At 39.6% G+C, this 20,788-nt stretch overlaps 1 protein-coding gene across 1 annotated transcript in view; it reads left to right on the plus strand.

Moving 5' to 3' along the window:
• CTNND2 (catenin delta 2) overlaps positions 1–20,788 on the plus strand; it is a 667,983-nt gene that overhangs the window by 251,458 nt on the left and 395,737 nt on the right. The window contains 1 exon segment of the mRNA XM_033064576.2: positions 12,955–13,067. Within this exon segment, the coding sequence (XP_032920467.1) occupies positions 12,955–13,067 (113 nt within the window).

The raw sequence follows: 20,788 nt of genomic DNA on the forward strand, positions 1-20,788 counted from the left end.
TGTCCCTTAAAATCATACTGTGTTGTCTTATATTTAACCTTTCAGCATTTATGCTCCTGTATTTACTTGAAGATGATTTCAACTTCCAGAAAAAGTGTTTTTTATTAGTAACAGCTTCCTTTGCCCTCACTAACTTTTCGTGTCTTGACCTTTTCTTGAGACGCTGCCTTGACTGTACATTCATCATACACTTCAAACAATTAGTTTCCCTACTGTCTATAAATACTTTACTTTTAGCTTTAAGCAAACTTTTTGATATTTTTTTCTTACATGTTTTCTCTTTAACGTGTCTCCTAACTGGCAGATGATCTGCTTTCTGTGAGGATGTTGGATTTGAGGACAGAATAATCACTAAGAGTGGCTTCTCAATTGCAAGATTTGAAACTATCTTGCTTGACCAAGTCAAGGATTTTATCTTTTCCTGTGGGCATCCCAAGCATCTGTGTATGATATTATCTGAAATTCAACTTATGTGCCTTGCTGTTCTATTACTGTATTTTTTTTTTTTGTACCAAGTGCTGGGCTTATTGAAGTCTCCCAGAACTATTGCATTTTGTACCCATCTTTCAAAATACATCTCTCCCAACTCCATACTGCATTGATCCCTATGTCAACCCATAAAAGGTATTTTTATTCAGTGAGATTGTTTCTTTTACTGATTCTAAGATCTTTCCCTACCTAAAATTACCCATGTTATAAATGTTATCCTGAAATATATGTTCCTTACGTATTTGTTTTCAAACAGGTGATTTTTATGCTATAATTTCATTATGAAAACCTTTTTACTTTGTTCAAAAGATGAGCTATTCATACCAGAAATTAAGAGAATAAGATCATAATGATACTTCTTAAAACTAACATTTTCATTACTAATTGCTTTTCTCTTTCATAAGGAACAATATGAATCTATTGGGAATTTCCTGAAACTGTGGTATTTCCATAGGGTAGCCAGAAAAGGAATGAATTGCCTAATTATTTTACTAGTTCTCTTCTTTGTAATAAAAGATGTAATAAAAGAGGAAATATTCAAAAGCTATTAAAGTTAACTGCTACTGCCACAGAATCATCTATGAGAGAAAATGTGCAAATCTCAAGGGTTTGCAGTCCTTGAGTTCAAATTTTTTTAAGCCCATGGTGGGAATTGTTTTCTTTAGTACTTAATAGTACTTACTAGCAGAAAGAAATTAATAATTTGACTAATCTGTGTACTGTCAGCTAGAATACTAGAATTTTTGTTTAAGAACACCCCTGTATTTGAGCTGAATTTACAATTTTAATGTTATCCTTTATTTATTTGAAAGTCTCTCCACATTCAGTTAGTGTAGCAAACTGCATGTCTCAAGTGTGCAGAAAATCAAGCTTCTAATTTCTTAGTTTCAAGACAAGAAAAAAAAAGTCCTATAAAAATCCTCTCCTATCATTTGCATATGCTAGGTTGTCTTAAAAAAAACACCCATCTTACTTTGTTAGATAACTTTTGAATCTCTTAGTAACTTGCTAATGACCAGCTTTTTAATAGCTACTCATGGCAATATTCAGATCTAGTACCCTAATTAGTTCAGAAATTCAGGGATAATTCCAAATTATGGAGTCTGTTCTTGGATGTGCTGTACTGATGGACTATGTCTGTGTTGAGACATAAGTCTTTCTTATAAGGTAAAGAAAATCAAAAGAAAAAATTGTTCACCTTAATTTCCTCAATTCAAGTAGGAGAAGAGAAAGGAAATAGTTGACTGCTCTTTTAGACCATTTTGGACATGTGTAAAGCTAATGATTTATCACGCTGGCTTTTCATCTGTGCCCAGTGCCTAGGATGATGTGTATTCTCCCAGCTCTGGGAGTTCAGAGGTATATAGGTAGGGAGTTGGAGAAGACTGCAGATCTCTAAGCATGTAGATAGACTACTCAAGAAGTTGTGTGTGTCACTGGTGTGCACATATGTTGTTGTGTGCTCTGACAGCTCTGCAGCTATTGCTGGCATCTTGTCACATTGCCCAACAGAGCACAGATAGAACCAGATAAGAAAGGGAAACTGGAACCTGAGGATGTTGTCAGAACCAAAAAAGGCTTTCTTAGTGCTTCAATGTCTAGAGCATTTTTAGAAATTTCACATTTTGTGACCATGTTGTTCAACTTCCTTTGGTTTTCACATATATTTAAACTATACAAATATATGTATAATTAAGCATCTTCCATCTGCAACAAGATTGTGTTGCTCTTGTACTCTGCAGGTATTTACTGGAGAATCAAGGTAAAACACATCAGTCCACGATTCTGTCTGGTATATTAGATTTGCTGAAAATGTAAAGTCAGGCTTCAAGAACTGCTACTCTAAATGGAATTACCCTTTTCCACTTAGACATATGCTTGCACAACTGAGAAGTAAACAAGAATTACAAGCTCGGGCCAGTGTAAGACTGACGAGTCAGTCTGTTACTAAACTCCAGCTACTTCTTGTGCTCTCCTTGGAGAAGCCCTACTACTTTGAGGATTTGTTTTGCTCTCGCATTGAGCTTTACAAACAATAGCAGTAAGCCCTAAAGCAGGCCAAAGTTGGTAGGGTAGAAAGTCAATTTAATCTTATATCCTCCTTAAATTGCTACTGCAGAGGGTGGAGGAGCAAAATACTTACATTAGAAAGTTCATAGTAGTTCTAATCCTGTCCTAACACTTCAAAATTTTTACTTACAGTTTATTGCTTTATGGACAGAAGTAGTTTGCATGGGAGGAAGTGGAATAGCACAGCAATCATGGTAAGTGATGAACCATTAGGAGTGTTGGCAAGCAATGCAAAAACTAGTGATAACAAGAAAAGGGTTAGCTTAAAGACTGAAGCTAAGTATAAAACAGAGAATAAAAAATGGGATAAAAAAGGACCAGACCATTTGAAATAGAAAAATGAAGATAATTTTTAAAAACTTTGATGATTATGCTGGAAGATAAATAATGCAATTTCCTTAGGAACAGAAGTCCAGGGCAAGGTTCCTTCAGAGAGCAAGACTTGCCTGCAACACGCAGAGGAGCAGGGCACTATGCCTGGAGAGCTAAAACATGCAGTGGGATGCAATTGTCACCATATTGGTATCAGGATCCTAAACACAGAAAATAAAAGAGGGTCTTATTTTCTATAAAGGTTCTTAAAGGCATAAAAGGGACTTCTTTAAAGTAGTCTTATATGATAAAGAAGGAATAGTTTATTTTTAAACACTGTAATCAACCAAACTCGTTCATTATCCCATAAATAATCTATATGCATAATAGCCTAGATGCCATGCTAATCTCTTGTAAAGAAGCATGGTACTGCTAAAACAGTCAAATCAGGTGAAGTAATAAGCTAGAGAAATTCAGACTGATAAAACATAAGCATTTATATCAGGTGAAATATGTCTTTATGGAATTATCATGTATAGAGAGTTTGATAGCCTCTGATCTCATCTAATCAATAAGCTTGGTATTAAGACTTGAAAAAATATTCAGAGCTCATCAGTCCTAGGATCATGGAGAATATAACTTAAAAGATACTCTGGAGGTCTCCTCCAAACAAGTTTAGCTTGAATCTCCAAAAATGGAAATTCAGTGTGTACAACCTCTACCAGTGTTTCACTACCTTTGATGTATTGTTTGGTTCTGGATTTTTTTAATTACTTTTTTTGTTGTTTGTCTTTGTTCTTTTACTTTTTGTTCAGCTAGAATTTACTTCATTGCAACTTGTCAGTGTTGCCTCTGTCTGCTTGCTGCATATGTCTGGCAAAAGCCTGATGATGTGTTCACTATAATCCCCTTAAACAAGAGAAAGTCTGTGACAAGCATGCTACAGGCTGGGGGCAGAGTGGCTGGAAAGCTGCCCAGCAGAAGAGGACAGGGGGGTGTTGACTGATAGCAGCTGAACATGAGACAACTTGTGTGCAAGTGGCCAAGAAGGCCAATGGCATCCTGACTTATATCAGCAACAGTGGCCAGCAGGACCAGGGCAGAGATTTTCCTCCTGTACTCGACTGTTGAGGCTGCACCTCAAATCCTTTGCTCAGTTCTGGGCTTCTCCCTGCAAGAATGACATGGAGGGGCTGGAGCGTGTCCAGAGGAGGGCGGCAGAGCTGATGAAGGGTCTGGAGGGTCAGTCGTACCAGGGGTGGCTGAGGGAGCTAGGGCTGTTTAGCCTGGAGAAAAGGGGACTTGGTGACCTTGTTGCTCTCTACGACAGACAGGAGGGTATTGCAAGGTGAGGATCAGTCTCTTGTTCCAGGCAGCCAGTAAGAGGACAAGGGCAGAAGAGTCTCAAACTGTGCCAGGGCAAGTTTAGGTAGGGCATCAGAAAGAATTCTTCCACTGGCAGGGCTGTTAAGCATTGGAACAGAATCATCCCTGGAAGTATTCAAGAAACGACTGGATGTGTCACTTAGTTCTATGGTCTAGTTGATATGGTAATATTGGGTAAAGATTGATCTTTTAATCTTGGAAGTCTTTTCCAGCTTTAGTGATTTTATAAAATACATCTTTCCTAGATGGTCTCTTCTCCATGCTAAACAAACCAAATTCCTTCACCTTCTGCTTGTATAATGTGTGCTTTAATCTTCTCACCATTTCTGTGGCCCTCAGTGATCTTGCTTCAAAATCTTTTCATATCTTGTCCTGATGGCCCAAAGCTAACCACTGTACTTGAGATACAGCTTGAGGAGTAGGAAATAAAAGGAAATAATTAGTGCAATAGTTTCCCTGTTCTGCTAGTGGCTCTCTTGTTAGTGCAGTGAAATGAGTGATTGACCATTGTCACCACAGGAATGCACTGCTAAGACATAACTTTGTGTCCGCCACACCCCCAGATCCTTTCTGGGGAGATGCTGTACTGTTACATGGCATTCCATCCTCTGTGCAGGACTTTTTGTTTTTCTTTCATGAGCTTCATGACACTCTTGGCCTATTCTTCCACCTTGTCAATGTTCGTCTGAATGGTAGTCCTGCCCTCCAATCTATGAATTGCTTTCTTCAGGTTTGCCACCTGGAAACTTGTACTTGCTTATAGGTGCAGTGTTCTCTCCATTAAGATTCTGCAAGAATGTAAATATCCACCACTGAGTTTCTGAATCTGCTGCCTCTCTGCTTATCTGATTACCTTTCTGTGAGCTTTTCCCATTACCCCATGTTATTCAGTATAGTGGAAGACTGAAACAATCCAGTGAAAAAGGATGAGAACAGAACAAATGAAAACACAGTCCAACAATGGAGAGTGTACAGAATGTGAAGGGTATTGATTGATACATTCTAAAGCCCAGTTTTGAGGCTTTTGAACATTTACTGTCACATGTTTAGGGGTATTGCTAGTGATGGGTTTTTTTCCTGTTTTGAAAGCATGAAAACACTCTGTTTTCCTTCTGTTTACAGAATGGCCTGTCAGGTCTGGTTTACATCTGATGATATCTATCCCTAGATTTGTGCCAAGTTAAACTTTCCTAGGTTTTGCTATTTTCCTTAGGAAGTATGTGCTCCAGTTTTTGCTGCTAATGTGTGTTCAGTATAATAGGTTAAAAATAGTTTGTTACCAACATCACTCTGATTAGTGGTGTTCAGTGGAGTGTACAGATGTGGAGTATATGGCATGGTGCATGATGCCATAGGATGTACCTAGGAATATACACATACTTGTGATGTTAATTGAGGTAAGGTTTTTCTTGTTTAACAAGTTACAAAAAGATAGAGCCAATGTTGTACACTTCTACAGCCTGCGTACTTTTTGAAGTTCTTCGGTTTCTGACATACTCCTTTGAAAGACTTCAATCCCAGAGACTATTTGTTTGTGTAACTGTAATCAGGTTTCCTATATTCATCTCACCAGGGATTCCCAACCTGGATTATCATGCTGTTACTTGTCTGTATTTGAAGATTCAAATGACCACTAGTGCCTCAATTAGGTTTTGTATAGCATATTTGCAATCAAAAGCTAAACACTTCTCCTTTTTTAATGTCAGGAGTGACAGATTCTTAGGAACGAAATAATTTTGAAAGCTTCTTGTGCCTGATTTTTTTTTTTTTTTAATTTTTTTTTTTTTTTTTGGCTTGGGTATTTTTTTAGCTGCTTTTTACTGTCGCTACTGACTTTGCTGTCTTTTGCTTGGCATTGATACACATCTCTTTGTGAAAGGACTGAAGGATTACTGGGTCAATATAGATGACCCAGCAGATGTAAAGCATAAAAAATAAAGAAATGCCCTCTGGTTTGGTATGCCATGAGCTCAGGAGTTCCAAACTTGTCCAACGGTGAAGATTTCCATCATGCTTGTTCAGTGTCTGGACCCCTGTGAAATGTTATGACCTGACTCAAGTCTTACATTGTGCTTGAAGCTTTGGTGGCTGCAAAGGAGAGATAAAATACAAAACTCATGCTGATAAGGAAAGTACACTGAATTACCATCTATGGAATAATGAATATTTTTACAAAATAAACCCCACCATGCTTGTGGACAAATACCATTTTTTAAACATAAATTGCTTCAGACTCTAGCAGATAAATACTTTGTAACACTTCAAAACAATTGGATGAGGTTATAATGAAGTTCCTTCCTTTCCAAGTTGCTCTCTTGAGCAAGTTCCCTGGATTACTCTCATCATTATCTCTGATCTCTGGTGGCTTCCCCCTCCCACACCGACTCCTGGTGCTGAGTGCTAAGGACTGCTGTGCCTTTGTGTGGGCACGCACTTTAGCTTTACTGCCCTTTGCAGCACAGTCCTTGAGGTGGCTTTTGACATGTTATTATGTAAATTAATTTTGATATTGCATTGTAGTTTCTGCTGTTCTTCATTCTGCAATTGTCTTGACAACAGATTTGCACAATCAGTGAGTAGGAATTTGTTTTTAATTTTGATGTTCTGATTAGTTCGATTCAGATAAATAATAGAAAGTTGTGAAGATAACACAACGTGGCATGAACTGGTGAAAATTATTGTAAACACAACAAATAAGACAAATGGAGTCAGGTTCAGTGATTTTTTTATAAAATGTAAGCAAATGCTATTTCTGGTTTGTGTCTTCTTGCACTGTGACAGCTGCTTGAAATCTAAACATATGGATTTATTCAAATATTAGTTACTCTCACTGCTTCCCAAACAAAGAGAAGGAAGCTTATTAATTTGTTGTCTGCCAGGATTTATTGGTGTGGAGGGAAAACAGATTCACAAATCTTTCTTGAATTCTTCTTTCCTTTTTTCAGTCCAAAGGCAACCCTGTGGACCTGCACCTTTTTCATGGCATGAAGGAATACCAAAGATAGTTACTTATTAAATTTAATGTAGAGGATAATTCTTGAAGTTTTAATTGTTTGGTTCTGCACATATCCCACCTCCTCACCCTTTGTCTCTTTCCTTTCATTTCTAACTTCTGGTGGCACCTGGCAGAAAATTAAGAAATAAAAAAAATAAAAATAAGAAAATTAAGCAATTAAAAAGCTAGTAGTAAAGTTCCTGTTTTATGTTTTCTAGCCATTTTCATGTATTGGCAACCCAAGATTATTTCTTCCTTAAGTGATTGAGTACATCTTTGCTTTCTGCTTGAGGAGTAAAGTAGATGCAACTGCCCTTTTCTAGTAATCTCTGCAGGGCAGGACTTAAATAATGTGGGCAGTGAAACCAGAAAACATCAATTTGTACATCTTACGAACAGAAGAGTTTCCTCAATAAGGAACCAGGGAGAGAGAGAATGAGAGAAATTCCTTAAACCAATCAGTTTAGGGCATTTGCTGGAGTAGCACTTACTGTAATTGGACTGAAAGAGGTTTAGTGGAGGATGAGTCATGAAATGTGCAAGGAAATTAAAGAAAGATGGAAGGCAGAAGGAAACAGAAACCAGTAAATAGGAAAGAAAAATAAATGGCAGAGTGAAGAGTAGAAAAGTATACTTTGGAAACTATAATCGTGAGCAAAAAATACATTCTTGGAACAAAGTAATCATAACAGACGGGTATTAGTTGAGGAAATGCAGAACTTTCTGGCAAAGTTGTCAACCAGAGTGATTAACTGAACAAATACAAAGTATAGAAAAGATATGAGAAATATACAATTCAGACAGTTGAAGGGAAAAAAAGGCAAAATAATATTTACTTTTGAAATATTTCAGTAAAATAGGTTTGGGACATTTCTGTATTTAGTTGGCTTGGGATAGCATGGACAAAGAGGAGAAAGGAGACAACTATTATTTGCACCTCTATTAGACATAAAGAACACAATGAGCTGCACTTTATCTAGAAAAAGGCAAGTGGACAACATAGAGAGTGAGGAGAATTTGCTCTTGGTGCTTAACCCTCTCTTAGCAGCAGTGTGGGGACAGCTGCAGCTTCTTATTAGGCAGGTAAGGCAAGTGCCATGCTAAGCCACAGCAAAGAGCACATCTGCCTGCTCACATGGGATGGGGAGAGCTAACTGGCTGAGTAAAAATTGATGCTAAGCACCAAAATTGGCATCTTTGCGATAGAATCAAATGACTGAAAAGATGCACTAAGACAAAATAGCTGTTAAAATTTTTGCTTGTATTTTGAAAGTAAGCATAATGCTCAGTTAGATTTTCTCGGGTATTTTATACTATCAAAGTTTCTCCAGGCTTGCATGCTTTGATTTAAGCATGCTGGTATGGAAAATACTGTACCACTTTGATTTTTTCATTCTTCAACAATTTAGTAATATTTCTGTTACAATCCTTTCTGCATTAAGGGTTTTATTTTATGCAAACAAGACCAGGATTTGAATAATAACTCTTGGAAAGCCAATAAACTGTCTCTTCAGCTTTTCAGGCAATTGATTCTTCTAAGTGAGAGAAATGCTCTCTGTGAAGGAGGCATATATGAAATAGGTGATTATTGTCAGGTGATTTTTGTTAATCATATCTTCAAACAACAGTGAAAAAGATATTTCTGTACACTACAAAAATCCACAGAGAATATTGTTAACTATTGATTTTTATAACACTGTTAACGTTTAATGAGCAGCAGTGTTTTGGTCCTTACATCAATCTGACTTTCAGCGGTATTCTTGTACTCTGTATAGATTTGTTTGGAAGAATAAATTCAAGTTAAGCAGGCTTTGTCACATAGTCAGTGGCTATTTAAGTACAGTAATTTCATGATTACAAGCCGCGCCATTTGGACTGAAATTTTGGTCCGAACCCGAAGAGCGGCTTATAATCAGGTGCGGCTAATATGTTGATGAGGTTCAGAAATTTACTAACCCGGAAGTACGAGCCCGCACGGCCCTGAGCCGATCCGAGCCCTCACGGCCCCGGCAGGGGAAAAGCGGGGCCCATCCGAGTCTGCCCAACCCCTGCAGGGGAAAAGCGGGGCCCATCCAAGCCTGCACGGCAGAGGAGGGAAAGCGGGACCCATCTGAGCCTGCACGGCCCTGATAGGGGACAAGCGGGGCCGATCCGAGCTCGCCCGTCCCCGGCAGAGAAGGGAGGCGGGACCGATCTGAGCTCGCCTGGCCCCTGGAGGGGAAAAGTGGGGCCCATCCGAGTTTGCATGGCCCCGGCAGAGGAAAGGTAGGGCCGATCCGAACTCGCCCAATCCCCGCAGGGGAAAAGCGGGGCCCATCCGAGCCTGCATGGCCCCGAGCCAAGCCAGTAAACCCTGCGATCCCGCAATTCTGTTACTAAATGGCAACTTTGTGAAAGTTGCACGTGGATCCTTGCTGCGAATGAAAGTGCATCTTACAATCCAGTGTGGCTTATTTATGGAGGAAAAACAAAACGTTGCCGCCACCCCGGAAGTGCAGCTTATAATTGGTGCGGCTTGTAATCGTGAAATTACTGTATTTACTGTTTTTAACTGTATTTCAGTTACGGTTTGCCTCATTTCAGAGATTTGAAAAGTTTAATGCCTTCATTTATCCTTGATTACTTGACCAGAGGTTTTAGGTGGGACTTAGAATGAACACTTACAAGTCCTATTCTGCTTCTACCATTTCTTCCTTCTCTCAAATACTAAATCCTTCAATGTCACTTGTTAGGCATAAGTCAAGACTCAGTAATTGCCAGTGCTGTTCTGCCCCACAGGACCTTGCTGGGGAGTTACTCAAGGGACTCCCTCCCATACCTCTGCATTACAGGGAGGTTGTTTTGAGGAAAAAAAAAAAAGGGACAAAGATAATGGGTTCATTTGTGTGGATAAGGAAATTATTTAAGAAATGAATTCTCAAAATATTTATCCTTGAGCCTTCAACAAACCTAAATAAAAGGGCAGGAGAGATGTTTTAGTTTACCTGTGAAAATGATGCAATGTTACTGACCAAAATGAAAGCGCAGCAACACTCAACAAATTTACAGCAACCATAACTCCCTAAAGGTATTTATTTTTTTAATTTGATAAAACTAGTGCCACAGTATATGAGGAATGTAGTCCTTTGAGAAATTGTGGAGATTTTAATTATATTGGTTTTCCTTTTTTTAATAAAAAAGAATCTTTTGTATATAACAATAAAAACGCTTTATAAGTACTTTAATAAACTCTGTGGATAAATCTCATCTGGTAGGCCTGGTTTGGTTTCCTTGACATAGTAAAAGAAAATAAATGAAATTAGTGGTAGGAATTTTAGCACAACTTTTGTCCAAAACTACTTGAGTTTCCCTTCTGCTCATTAACTGCAGAAATTAAGCTGTGCTCAGGCCATATCAACACATCTTCAATTTACAGTAATTTCACGAATACAAGCCGCAGCAATTTGACAAAAATTTTGGTGGAAACCCGGAAGTGCGGCTAATAGTCGGGGGCGGCTAATATATTAATAATTTTCTGACATTTACAACCCCAGACGTGCCAACCAGAGTGCCGAGCCAAGCACCGGCCAGTAAAAGCCGGCATTTCGCAATTGTTACAGTGTTACCGTGTTGCCCTGGCTCCCTGCAGGCAGCACAGGGGGCGGGGAGAGAGGCGGGAGAGCTCTCTTCTTCCCTCCTCTGCCGCAGCCCAGGGGAGGAGGGGGGGGAGGGGCGCCGCCATTGCCGCGGCCCCGGGAGCCGACGGGGAGGGGGCGCCGCCATTGCCGCGGCCCGGGGAGGACGCGGGGGGGCCGCGCCGCCATTGCCGCGGCCCGGGGAGGACGCGGGGGGGCCGCGCCGCCATTGCCGCGGCCCGGGGAGCCGACGGGGTGGGGGGGGCGCCACCATTGCCGCGGCCCGGGAAGGACGCAGGGGGGCCGCGCCACCATTGCCGCGGCCCGGGGAGCCGACGGGGGGGGGGGCGCCGCCATTGCCGCGGCTCCGGGAGCCGACGGGAGCCCTGCGCAGCCATTGCCGCGGCCCGGGGAGCCGACGGGGGGGGGGGCGCCGCCATTGCCGCGGCTCCGGGAGCCGACGGGAGCCCTGCGCAGCCATTGCCGCGGCCCGGGGGGGGGGGGGGAAGTGCGCACCGCCATTGCCACGGCTCGGGGAGGAGGCGGGGTGCTTTGTCCGCGCCCGCCGCCGGCGCCATGGGCGCGGGAAAGCTCCGTCCCCGCCCGCCGCCGCTGCCGTAGGAGCGGGGGAAGCTCCGTCCCTGCCTGCCACCGCGGGGCAGCGCCGACCCGGGGTGACCGAGCCCAGTGGCAGCGGCGGCCGGCCCCGAGCGGCAGGACCGGGCAGGGCTACCTGGCCCCGTCAGCGGCCCCTAGCGGGCCGAGCCTGCACAGCCTTAGCTCAGCCAGTAAACCCCGCCCTGCTGCCATTCTGTTACTAATTGCACGCGGGTCCTCGCTGCGAACGACAGAGCGGCTTATATTCGTGTGCGGCTTATCTATGGACAAAAACCGAAATATTTGCCAACACCCAGAGATGCGGCTTATACTCAGTGCGGCTTGTATTCGTGAATTTACTGTAGTTTATTTCACTGTTGTGTATTGTGATAGTTATCTTTTTAAGTGCAGAAACTTTTGTTTCCACGGAAACTTTTGTATCCACAGAACTTAGCATCTTTTTTTTCAGTAACACAGATTGTACAGTAATTTCACTATTATAAGCCGCACCATTTTGACTAAAGTTTTGGTCCATACCTGGAAGTGCGGTTTGTAATCCGGAGCGGCTTATATATGAACAATGTTCTAAAAGTTGCCAACCTGGAAGTGAGAGCCTGTGGCAACCCCAAGCAGAGCTGGAGCCCGGCTGACCCCAGCAGAGGCGGGGCCAGCGGCATGGGGGTGGGGCAGCAGAGTGGTGGGGGCTGGCGGAGCGGGGGGAACCGGCGACGTGGGGGCCAGCAGCATGGGGCTGCCCGGTAGCGCGGGGGCCGGCAGAGCCGAGCCAGGGCCAGCAAACACAGCTGCGGCGGTGCAGGCAGCGGGCGGGGGCGAGTGAGCCCGGCAGCGGAGGCAGCGCCACCTGGCCAGCCCTGAGCGGCCCTGCTGAGCGGCAGTGCCAAGCTGGGCCACCCAGCCCTGTCGGCAGCCCCGAGTGGGCCGAGTCCGCCCGGCCCCGAGCTGAGCCAGTAAACCCCACGATCCTGCGGTTCTGTTACTAATTGGCAACTTTGTGAAAGTTGCACATGGATCCTCGCTGCGAATGAAAGTGCGGCTAATATTTCGGTGCAGCTTATATATGGATGAGGACCTAAACATTGCTGACACCCTGGAAATGTGGCTTATAATCAGGTGCGGCTTGTAATCGTGAAATTACTGTAATTATTTGTGATAAATCTTAGGTCAGTTTGCTATGATCTCTATGCTGCTGAGCGATCTGCCTCAACTGTAGGCTAAATTATTTAATATATTTAGAAATTCCATTCCTGATTAAGAGTCTCATTCTATGACATACATCGTTAGAATAAATGAAGGAACGAGTAGGTGTCACCACAAAAATGTGAACTTTGAATGTGTTAAAAAAGGGGGAAAAAAAACTTTGTTATAAGGTATTATGCTAACAATTCTTGCACAAATTTAATTTTTATGTGCTGAAATTCCTTCTTAATCTCGAGAGAAATCAAAGCAAATGGTTTAACTTACATTTTTCAGGAACTGCAATTTGAGAGACTGACTCGAGAACTTGAGGCTGAACGTCAGATTGTAGCAAGCCAGCTGGAGAGATGTAAGCTTGGATCAGAAACTGGAAGCATGAGCAGCATTAGGTAATGCACAAATTGTTGATGTCTTTATAATAAGTAAATTTTGTTGCTGTTATGAATTATCACCAAGAACAAGTTTGATAATCTTTTTGTAAAAATAATATATGCTAGGCAGTGGGAGATTTAAGTAGAATTTGAAAATTTGCATTGTCACCTGCTTTTTAAAAAGGAAATTTCTTGCAATTTTTTATCTTCATTGTCCAGTAACAAAATAGAAGTGACATTTGGAAGTCATTGATTTGCTGGAGTTTGAATGGATTATCAGCAACTTGTTTCCACTATCAATGCAGCTGTAATTTTTAGCTGAAGATTTTTAGTTTCCTAATTGTAGAGATGTATTGCTAAGTCTAGCAAACCTGTTTAATCATAACTTTATCATTCAAATTATTAAGAGGTTTAGAATGATTTATGTAAGGCTGCTGACCTTTCATCAAAATGTCACGTATATCTTATATCTTTATGAGAAGATAAAAGTTACTCTGTTTAAATGTTGGTTTACTTAAAAAAATTGTTCTGGTGCATTGTTTGGAGGATGACAAGTTTATTTAAAATATTGTAACAAAAGGAAACTGATTTCTTGGTGAATTTGGTGGAAGTAAAGACTTTGAATTTTTTTAGCTTTTTGATATGTATGTTTCTCTGTTTTCTCAGTGAACCTAATAAATGGAAGATGATGATACTTGAGTTTCAAGAATTGAGAGAAAAATAAGTTGTATAGGCTTGTGTTCTGTTTTTTTGTCAGTGGAAATATGAATAGATAATGTTAAGTATAACATGCCAAGTTTAGTGCAAAGTTTAGTGTGATAATAGCAGCAAAAATACAAAAAGCATTGATCACTTCCTCAGTCTGAGCAATTCAAACTATGCTTCAATCAAGTGAATGGTTTTTCCACAAGTAATAATTATTCAGTAGAATACCAAAGATGTAACAAAAATATGGAATGCAAGTTCAATTAAAATGGCAGAAGTCAGAAAAATCTTTCACTAATTCAGCAGAAGCTGAACGTGAAGTTGTTTTAAATGTAAGCATTCTTAATAAATCAGATGAGAAGTACCTCCTTAAGATAAACCCTTATTTTATAGAAAGTTTGTCACCATTAACATTAACATTAGAGGAAGTATGTTCCTTAAAATCATTTAAACATGGTCTATATTGGCACATCAAATGTGCTTCACTAGCACTTTAAATTTTACATATGGTATGATTGTATTTCAAGAAAGTTATCTGAAATATGTTTGAGTAATACTGAGATATGTTTAAATAATGCTGTTATTTTAGGATTATTCCAGTCAGTGGTATGCAGGTTGGGAAATGTCTTGTATAGGAAATGTTTTCTTGGTGAACTTTCTTCTTATTGATCAAGTTATACTTTTGAGTTATCAGTGATATCAAGGTTAGATGACTCGGCATGAGTTCTGAGGCTCCAGTTATTCAAAAAGTTTAATAATTGGACTGCTAATCTGTCTGTCAATAATGGAAGAATAACAGAAGAGATTTTATGCAAATTTTTGACATCTGTAAATTTCCCCTGAAATGTTTTACATATAACCAGGCAGTTTCTAGCATTTCAACTAAAAATATTTTAATAAATACCTGAAATAAGGTTTTGCAGAGGATAACATCAAAAGCTTGCAGTTAGATAGCTGTCGTTAGACTTGGCAAGTGATGTAAAGAGGAAAGGAATGATAATCTAATATTGTTTGTGTTGGGTTTTTTATCCCATATGTATCAAAAGAGTAATCTGTCCAAAGAATTCTGCATCATCATTGGAGGGGCTTAGAAATAACACAAAAACAAAATGAAGTCAAGTATCTTTCTGTCTGCTATGCTGACTTTCCAGTGCTCGTCTAGTTTTGAGAAAGTTTCTTTAGCATTGTATTCTTTGACTTATCCTTGATCTGTAGTCTTTTTTTTTTTAGGGGATTTGGGACTGTATTTAGTGGGAATTTTGCTAAAAAGGATTTGAGAGCATTCTTTTCAGAAACAGGTACTTGGCTGTGAACCAAAGTCAGAATCAGTCCCTTTGATAAAACTGAACTAAATGGTTAGACCATGAGTTAGGACAAAACTTGCGAACTCTTCCCTTCCCCAGTTTCCCTGTTGGCAGACTCTGAACAGTTCATTAACTCAGCCTGTTGAGTATTAAAATTTCATGATACATTCCATAAGGAGACAAGTCATGTTCTATGCTGCTCAGTTCGTCTGGCTGAAGTGCTTATTCCTTCTGGGCCAGATCTATCAGTTTGTCACTCCCTTTGGTATGGGGGCGCAATTAGATGCCAGCACATCTTTAGAGTTCTTCAGTCTCTGATAATTTAAAGCACATATTAAAGAAATGTACTGTTAGCAAATCCTTAAAACTTCAAGTTTCTGTTTCATATTCTTTATCACTGTTTTGAGCAGTTTCTTTGTTTTTTTTGTTTTGGTTTTCTTTTGAAGGAGCCTTAGTGTTTGAACTAAGCATAGCTCAAGCCTAGCCTACTCTTCTTCCTTGAACATAGCATTTGCAAATTGGTCGGGAAATAGACTTTTCTCAACTGAATTTCTACTCGCTATTGAAATTGGTAGAGGATGCGCCATTTGTTGTTGAAAGTCTCTTGAATAGACTGGCATTTGTGCCTGAGTGCCTGAAGAAATAGGCTGAAGTTTCTGTATCTTACATATAGCAAAAATACAGTCTAATAAACTGAATAACATGGAAAACATATATCTGCTTTATATACTTTATATACATATAAAGTACTTTATACACATATACATACTTTATATACATATACTTTATATACATATATCTGCTATATATACTTTTTTCAGTAGACTTCTCTCCCTTAGAAATGCCTATATTATTCACACTTTATTGCCAGGAAACTTAGGTTGTGTTTTCCTTTGGTAGATACATTTTTTTCAAATTCACTGAAAATAAAAGTACAGCAAGTCTAATTGATAAACCCATAAGATCCTTCATTTCAAGAATATTGAAGAAATAGCTGGGATGCATTGTGACATAGGTAGACAACTGCTACTGTGTTGGTAAAGTAAATAAAATTGCAATTAGAGTTTTCCTATACCGCTGTTGGTGTTAGGTCTAATTTAGGCTACTTATTGTGAAAGAATAGGTAGTAGTCTTTGTATATATTTAATATTAAGGATTGAAAAAATCCAGTATCCTCATAAGAGGTGAGGCTGCTGCAACTTAGACCTGCACAGACTGGAGAAATGGGCTGAATGGAACCTTTTCAAGTTGAAATTCATAAATGATTTCCAATTGCATCTGGGATGGAGTATCCACTTGTTAAAACGCAGCCAGGGATAGAAAACAACCTTGCAGAAAAAGATCTTCAGGACCTTGGAAGTCTTTAACAGCCTAAGTGATTCTCTGAGTCAGCAGCTGTCCTTGCAGCAAAGGCTGGCTGCACCTTGGACTGCCGCAGAAAATTGTGGCCAACAGATCAGGGCAAGTGATTGATCCCTTTTGTTTGAAGCTCTTGGGGATACAGCTTGAGTGCCCTATCCAGTATGGGTATCCCACTACAAGAAAGACATCAGCATGCTGGAGCAGGTTTTGTGCAGGGCTGCCAGGAAGGCAGGAGGCTAGAGAGCACCTGGGGTGTTAAAAGAGGAAGAGGAAAAAAAGGGGTTTTAACTACGACAAGAGAAGGGTCAGGAGGGGTCAGTCTTCTGACTGAAACCAGGTAAAGGAAGGACATACAGAAGACAGGGCAAGAGTGTTCTCAGAGGTGCATCGGGGTAGAATGATAGATGACAGAGGCAAGGTGGAACACACATCATGCTAATTAGGTGTAGGGTGCTTTTCACCATGAATTTGGTTAAATATTGTCACAGGTTGCACTGATACGTTCTAGAGTTTCCATCTGTGGAAATAATAAGGACTTTCTGTTCCCACCTAAGTTTCCCTGTGGTTTTATTACTATTTTTTCCATATATCTTGGGAATAGAGTTGTATTAATATTATTTATTTTCCATAAAATTACAGACTCCCCAGTGAAGTGGTGTCATAACATCAAGGCTCCCAGAATGCAAGAAGCATTTAGATATGTCAGGCACCTGGCTGGATTCTTGGGGCTGTCCTGTGCAGGGCCAGGATTTGATGACCTTTGTGGGTCCCTTTTGACTCAGGGTATTCTATGATTCTATTAAAGTATTTCAGAAAAAAACCCTTCTCTTGCCTGAACTGGTGAATGCATTTGCTTTTGCCCATGAATGTGGGTATTAAAACAAGAATATAGGCATTAAAACAAAGTTGAAAAATACATGGTTTGTATGGATTCTGGAGCAAAATGTGAACCAAAAGACAAATAGATGTTTGTCGTACTATGAGGACAGAACAGGGCATTTTTAATGCAAAGAGTTTGATCAACAGTCCTGCGTAAAAAACCCTTTCAAGTAATATTTATACACTAACATACATTTCAATACGCATCAGAAAATAGTTTAGCCTGCATTGTGGTGCTTTGTCAACTCAAGATTTATCAGTTAAATGTGTTAAACTTTTTCATAGTTTTGCAATGTGATATGTCCAAATGCTACTGGGAAGCTTCTAACTTGAAAACAAGAATTTAAAAATCCTTTCATTTAAATGCAAATTAGAAAGCTAACTTTTAAAAAAGAAAAAAAAAAAGAGGTTAACAATTACTGCAGAGCAGAATTAAAAATGATCAGTATTTTATCATTGCCTATGAAAATGCCTATTTTATTTTGTGTACTTATTTTTTTGAAAAACAAACCTATAGCATGACTATTTTTAACACGGTTTTTTGAAGTGATCTTCTTTAAAGAGATGGGCATTTCACCAGGGGGAAGAGAAGATTTTGCTAAACTTGTCAGCAAATGCTGTAGCTCAAAATTCATCTCATTCTGCAATGTGTGTTTGCTTAGTAGTTCAGAAGCTGAATAATCTTTAAGTTTTTTCACACACTGTTGCCCATCATTGTGGATTGTGTAAAGCTTAACAATTCATGCTTGGATGACCTTTTGTCAACTGAATTAATAGGAAAGTTTATCTGAAATAAAATTAAAAATAGCAATAAAAGCATGCAGGTTTTTGAAAATGTAAGATTCTGAAAATATTTGTCACAAATCCTTACAAGTCAGAATTAATTAGCTGTGATAAGACAACATTTTGTAGGGTTTTTTTTGTTGTGTCTTTTTCCCTCCCTTTATCTCACAACGATTTTATGTTGCTATAAGTTGCCAGGTCAAGCAGAGGCTTTCAAAAAGATGCAGATTTCTCTACTCCTGAAGAGAGTTTTGTCAATGTCATCCATGGTACTCTCAGATATATTACTACATCTTGTGTAAAGCTTACCATGTGTGGGCTTGTGATAAAGCAGAACATCCTAGTAAAAATATGTTGTGGGTTTCAAGGTAGAAGAAGTTAAAAACATCCTACCATTCTTTGCTAGGAAACCTTGTTTTGGTTATAATGCTGTTAAGCCAGAATGAAAATGAAATTAGCTGGAAGGAAGCATTCAATTAGAACAAAACAATGGGAAAATGTGCAAGAGTTCATTATACTAGAAGGTTTTCATTGAAGTGTTTGCATTATTTGAGTTCTTTGCTATCTCTGGAAGACATGCATCCAAAAAAAATACCTTTAACAAACATCCAAAAAAAAACCAAAACAAAAAAAAAAACCCCAGCAAAACACAGAGATTTTTCTTAGAAAAAGTTGAAAAGATAGCATTTTTCTTACATTCAGAATCTCTAATGAGTTCATTTGTATTTTCTCAGAAGAAAAGAAACTGAAGTAGCCTTTGTCAGACCATAATTAAGAATGAATAATGTGAATGCTTGGCCGCTTTTTAAAAGGTTGGTTTGATTTGTTTTGATGTTTGTTTGGGTTTTTTTCCTTGAGTCAGTTTTCAGCCTATAGCTTAACTAAATCATTGAGGGATTCTTCTCCATACCATTCATCTTTTCCAATAATTGACTGAGCTACCACAAAAAATGTTGGTGACTTTGTTGGGTTGCTAGATTGCAAGCTGATATTTGATAGTCACTGTGTTAATGCGTTCCCAGCTAGGTAATAGCTGGAATCCTTCTGAAAACAGCTGGAAGCTATTCTGAAAACTGGGCTACTGCTTTCCATGCCCAAACACAGCATTTAGGCGTGATGGGAAGGTAGAGGGCAGGCGCTGATCTCTTTGCTCTTGTGAGCAGTGATAGGACTCAAAACAACATGGATCTGAGCCGGGGGGGGTTTAAGTTGGATATCTGGAAAAGGTTTTTCACCTGGAGTGTGGTTGGGTACTGGAACAGGCTCCCCAGGGAAGTGGTCACAGCACCAAGCCTTGAGAGTTCAAGAAGTGTTTAGAAAATGCTTACAGGTACATGGTGGGACTCCTGGAGTGTCCTGTGCTGGGCCAGGAATTGGGAGACTTGGTGATCTGTGTGGGTCCTTTCTAACTCAGTATATTCTATGTTTCTCTGATTCTGAAATCTTGGAAATCAGAACTTTGTGGAATACAATAAGTTGTCCAGAAGTAGAATAGGAAGATTCTGCTTGCTGTTGTAAATGTTACAGGGTGCCAGGCCTAATATCTTGCACAGTTTGACATCAGTAGTTGATGTTCCTGGTACTATATGTACCATCACATGTAAGTTTTCAAGTCAGAGAAAAAGTTTTAGAACTCAGGGAAATACTGAGGATAATATTTCCAATACTTCAGTTTCACCTTGATCTTGATCTTTTGATTGTGAGACCTAGAGACCTGAAATGTGATGAACTCTGTATATACTATTACACTTGGTCAATAAATTAGTTTGAATCCACCAAAAGAAGAAGATTTGAAGAAAATGTCACTCTAGGAAAGAAATTGTTGCTGCAACAGTTGGCATAATTAATATCAGTAATGTTCCTACTTAATTATATTCTGAAGAATGACATTTTGCTGGATTAAAGTATCAGAGTTGTGATCTGATCAGTCCAAACAATCGGATCTCAGATTAAGTTTGAGCTTGTCTGTGCTCATTTTATTGTATGTTCACTATTGAAGGAAATGGTTTGAGAAATACTGAGATTGGTACAAAAGTTGGTACCAAAAAAAAAAAAAGAGATGAAGTCAAAGGTTGTACAATTTTCTTCGTATTTGCATTACTAGAATATTTGTAGCTTTGTGGTGATTTTCCAAAATGAGACATATCAAGAAAACCAATTAGTCCTGTTATCCTCTGCCAAAAAGTTTCATAGTTTCGCACCAGATAAGCTTCTGTTGCTGAAAGGCAAGTTTCCAGCATATGTCGAACAATGAAGTTTGGTGTAATTTTGTTTATTACAGTACATCCATATCTTTTACAGCAGTAGTATGGATCATATCATTCCCAGAGAGATATGTCTCTGAAGGCACAAATTCCAACAGGACTTTTAAAACACCCCTTCCCTCTTTTTCTGCTTGCTGAATAACCTTCAGAGATACCATCTCCATGAGAGGTGTAACACAGTAATACTCAGCATTGCTAAACTCATTACACTGGCATGTTAATGCAATCAAGCATCAGATTTTCGTTTAGTCTCAATAAAGAGAAGCTATGTCAGTAAGGATATGGATATTGTTCTGCCCTAAGAAAGGATCTTATGGTCTGAAAGCCCTATACAGGGCTGCCAATTGTCACTTATATTCTCTCTCAAGCTTTTCATTATGTCTTCTGTTTTATTAATACAGAACATATAAGAATAACACAAGAAAGAGTACATAAGCAAAAC

The sequence above is a fragment of the Catharus ustulatus genome, chromosome 1, assembly GCF_009819885.2.
Source record: "Catharus ustulatus isolate bCatUst1 chromosome 1, bCatUst1.pri.v2, whole genome shotgun sequence".
Lineage (NCBI taxonomy): Eukaryota > Metazoa > Chordata > Aves > Passeriformes > Turdidae > Catharus > Catharus ustulatus.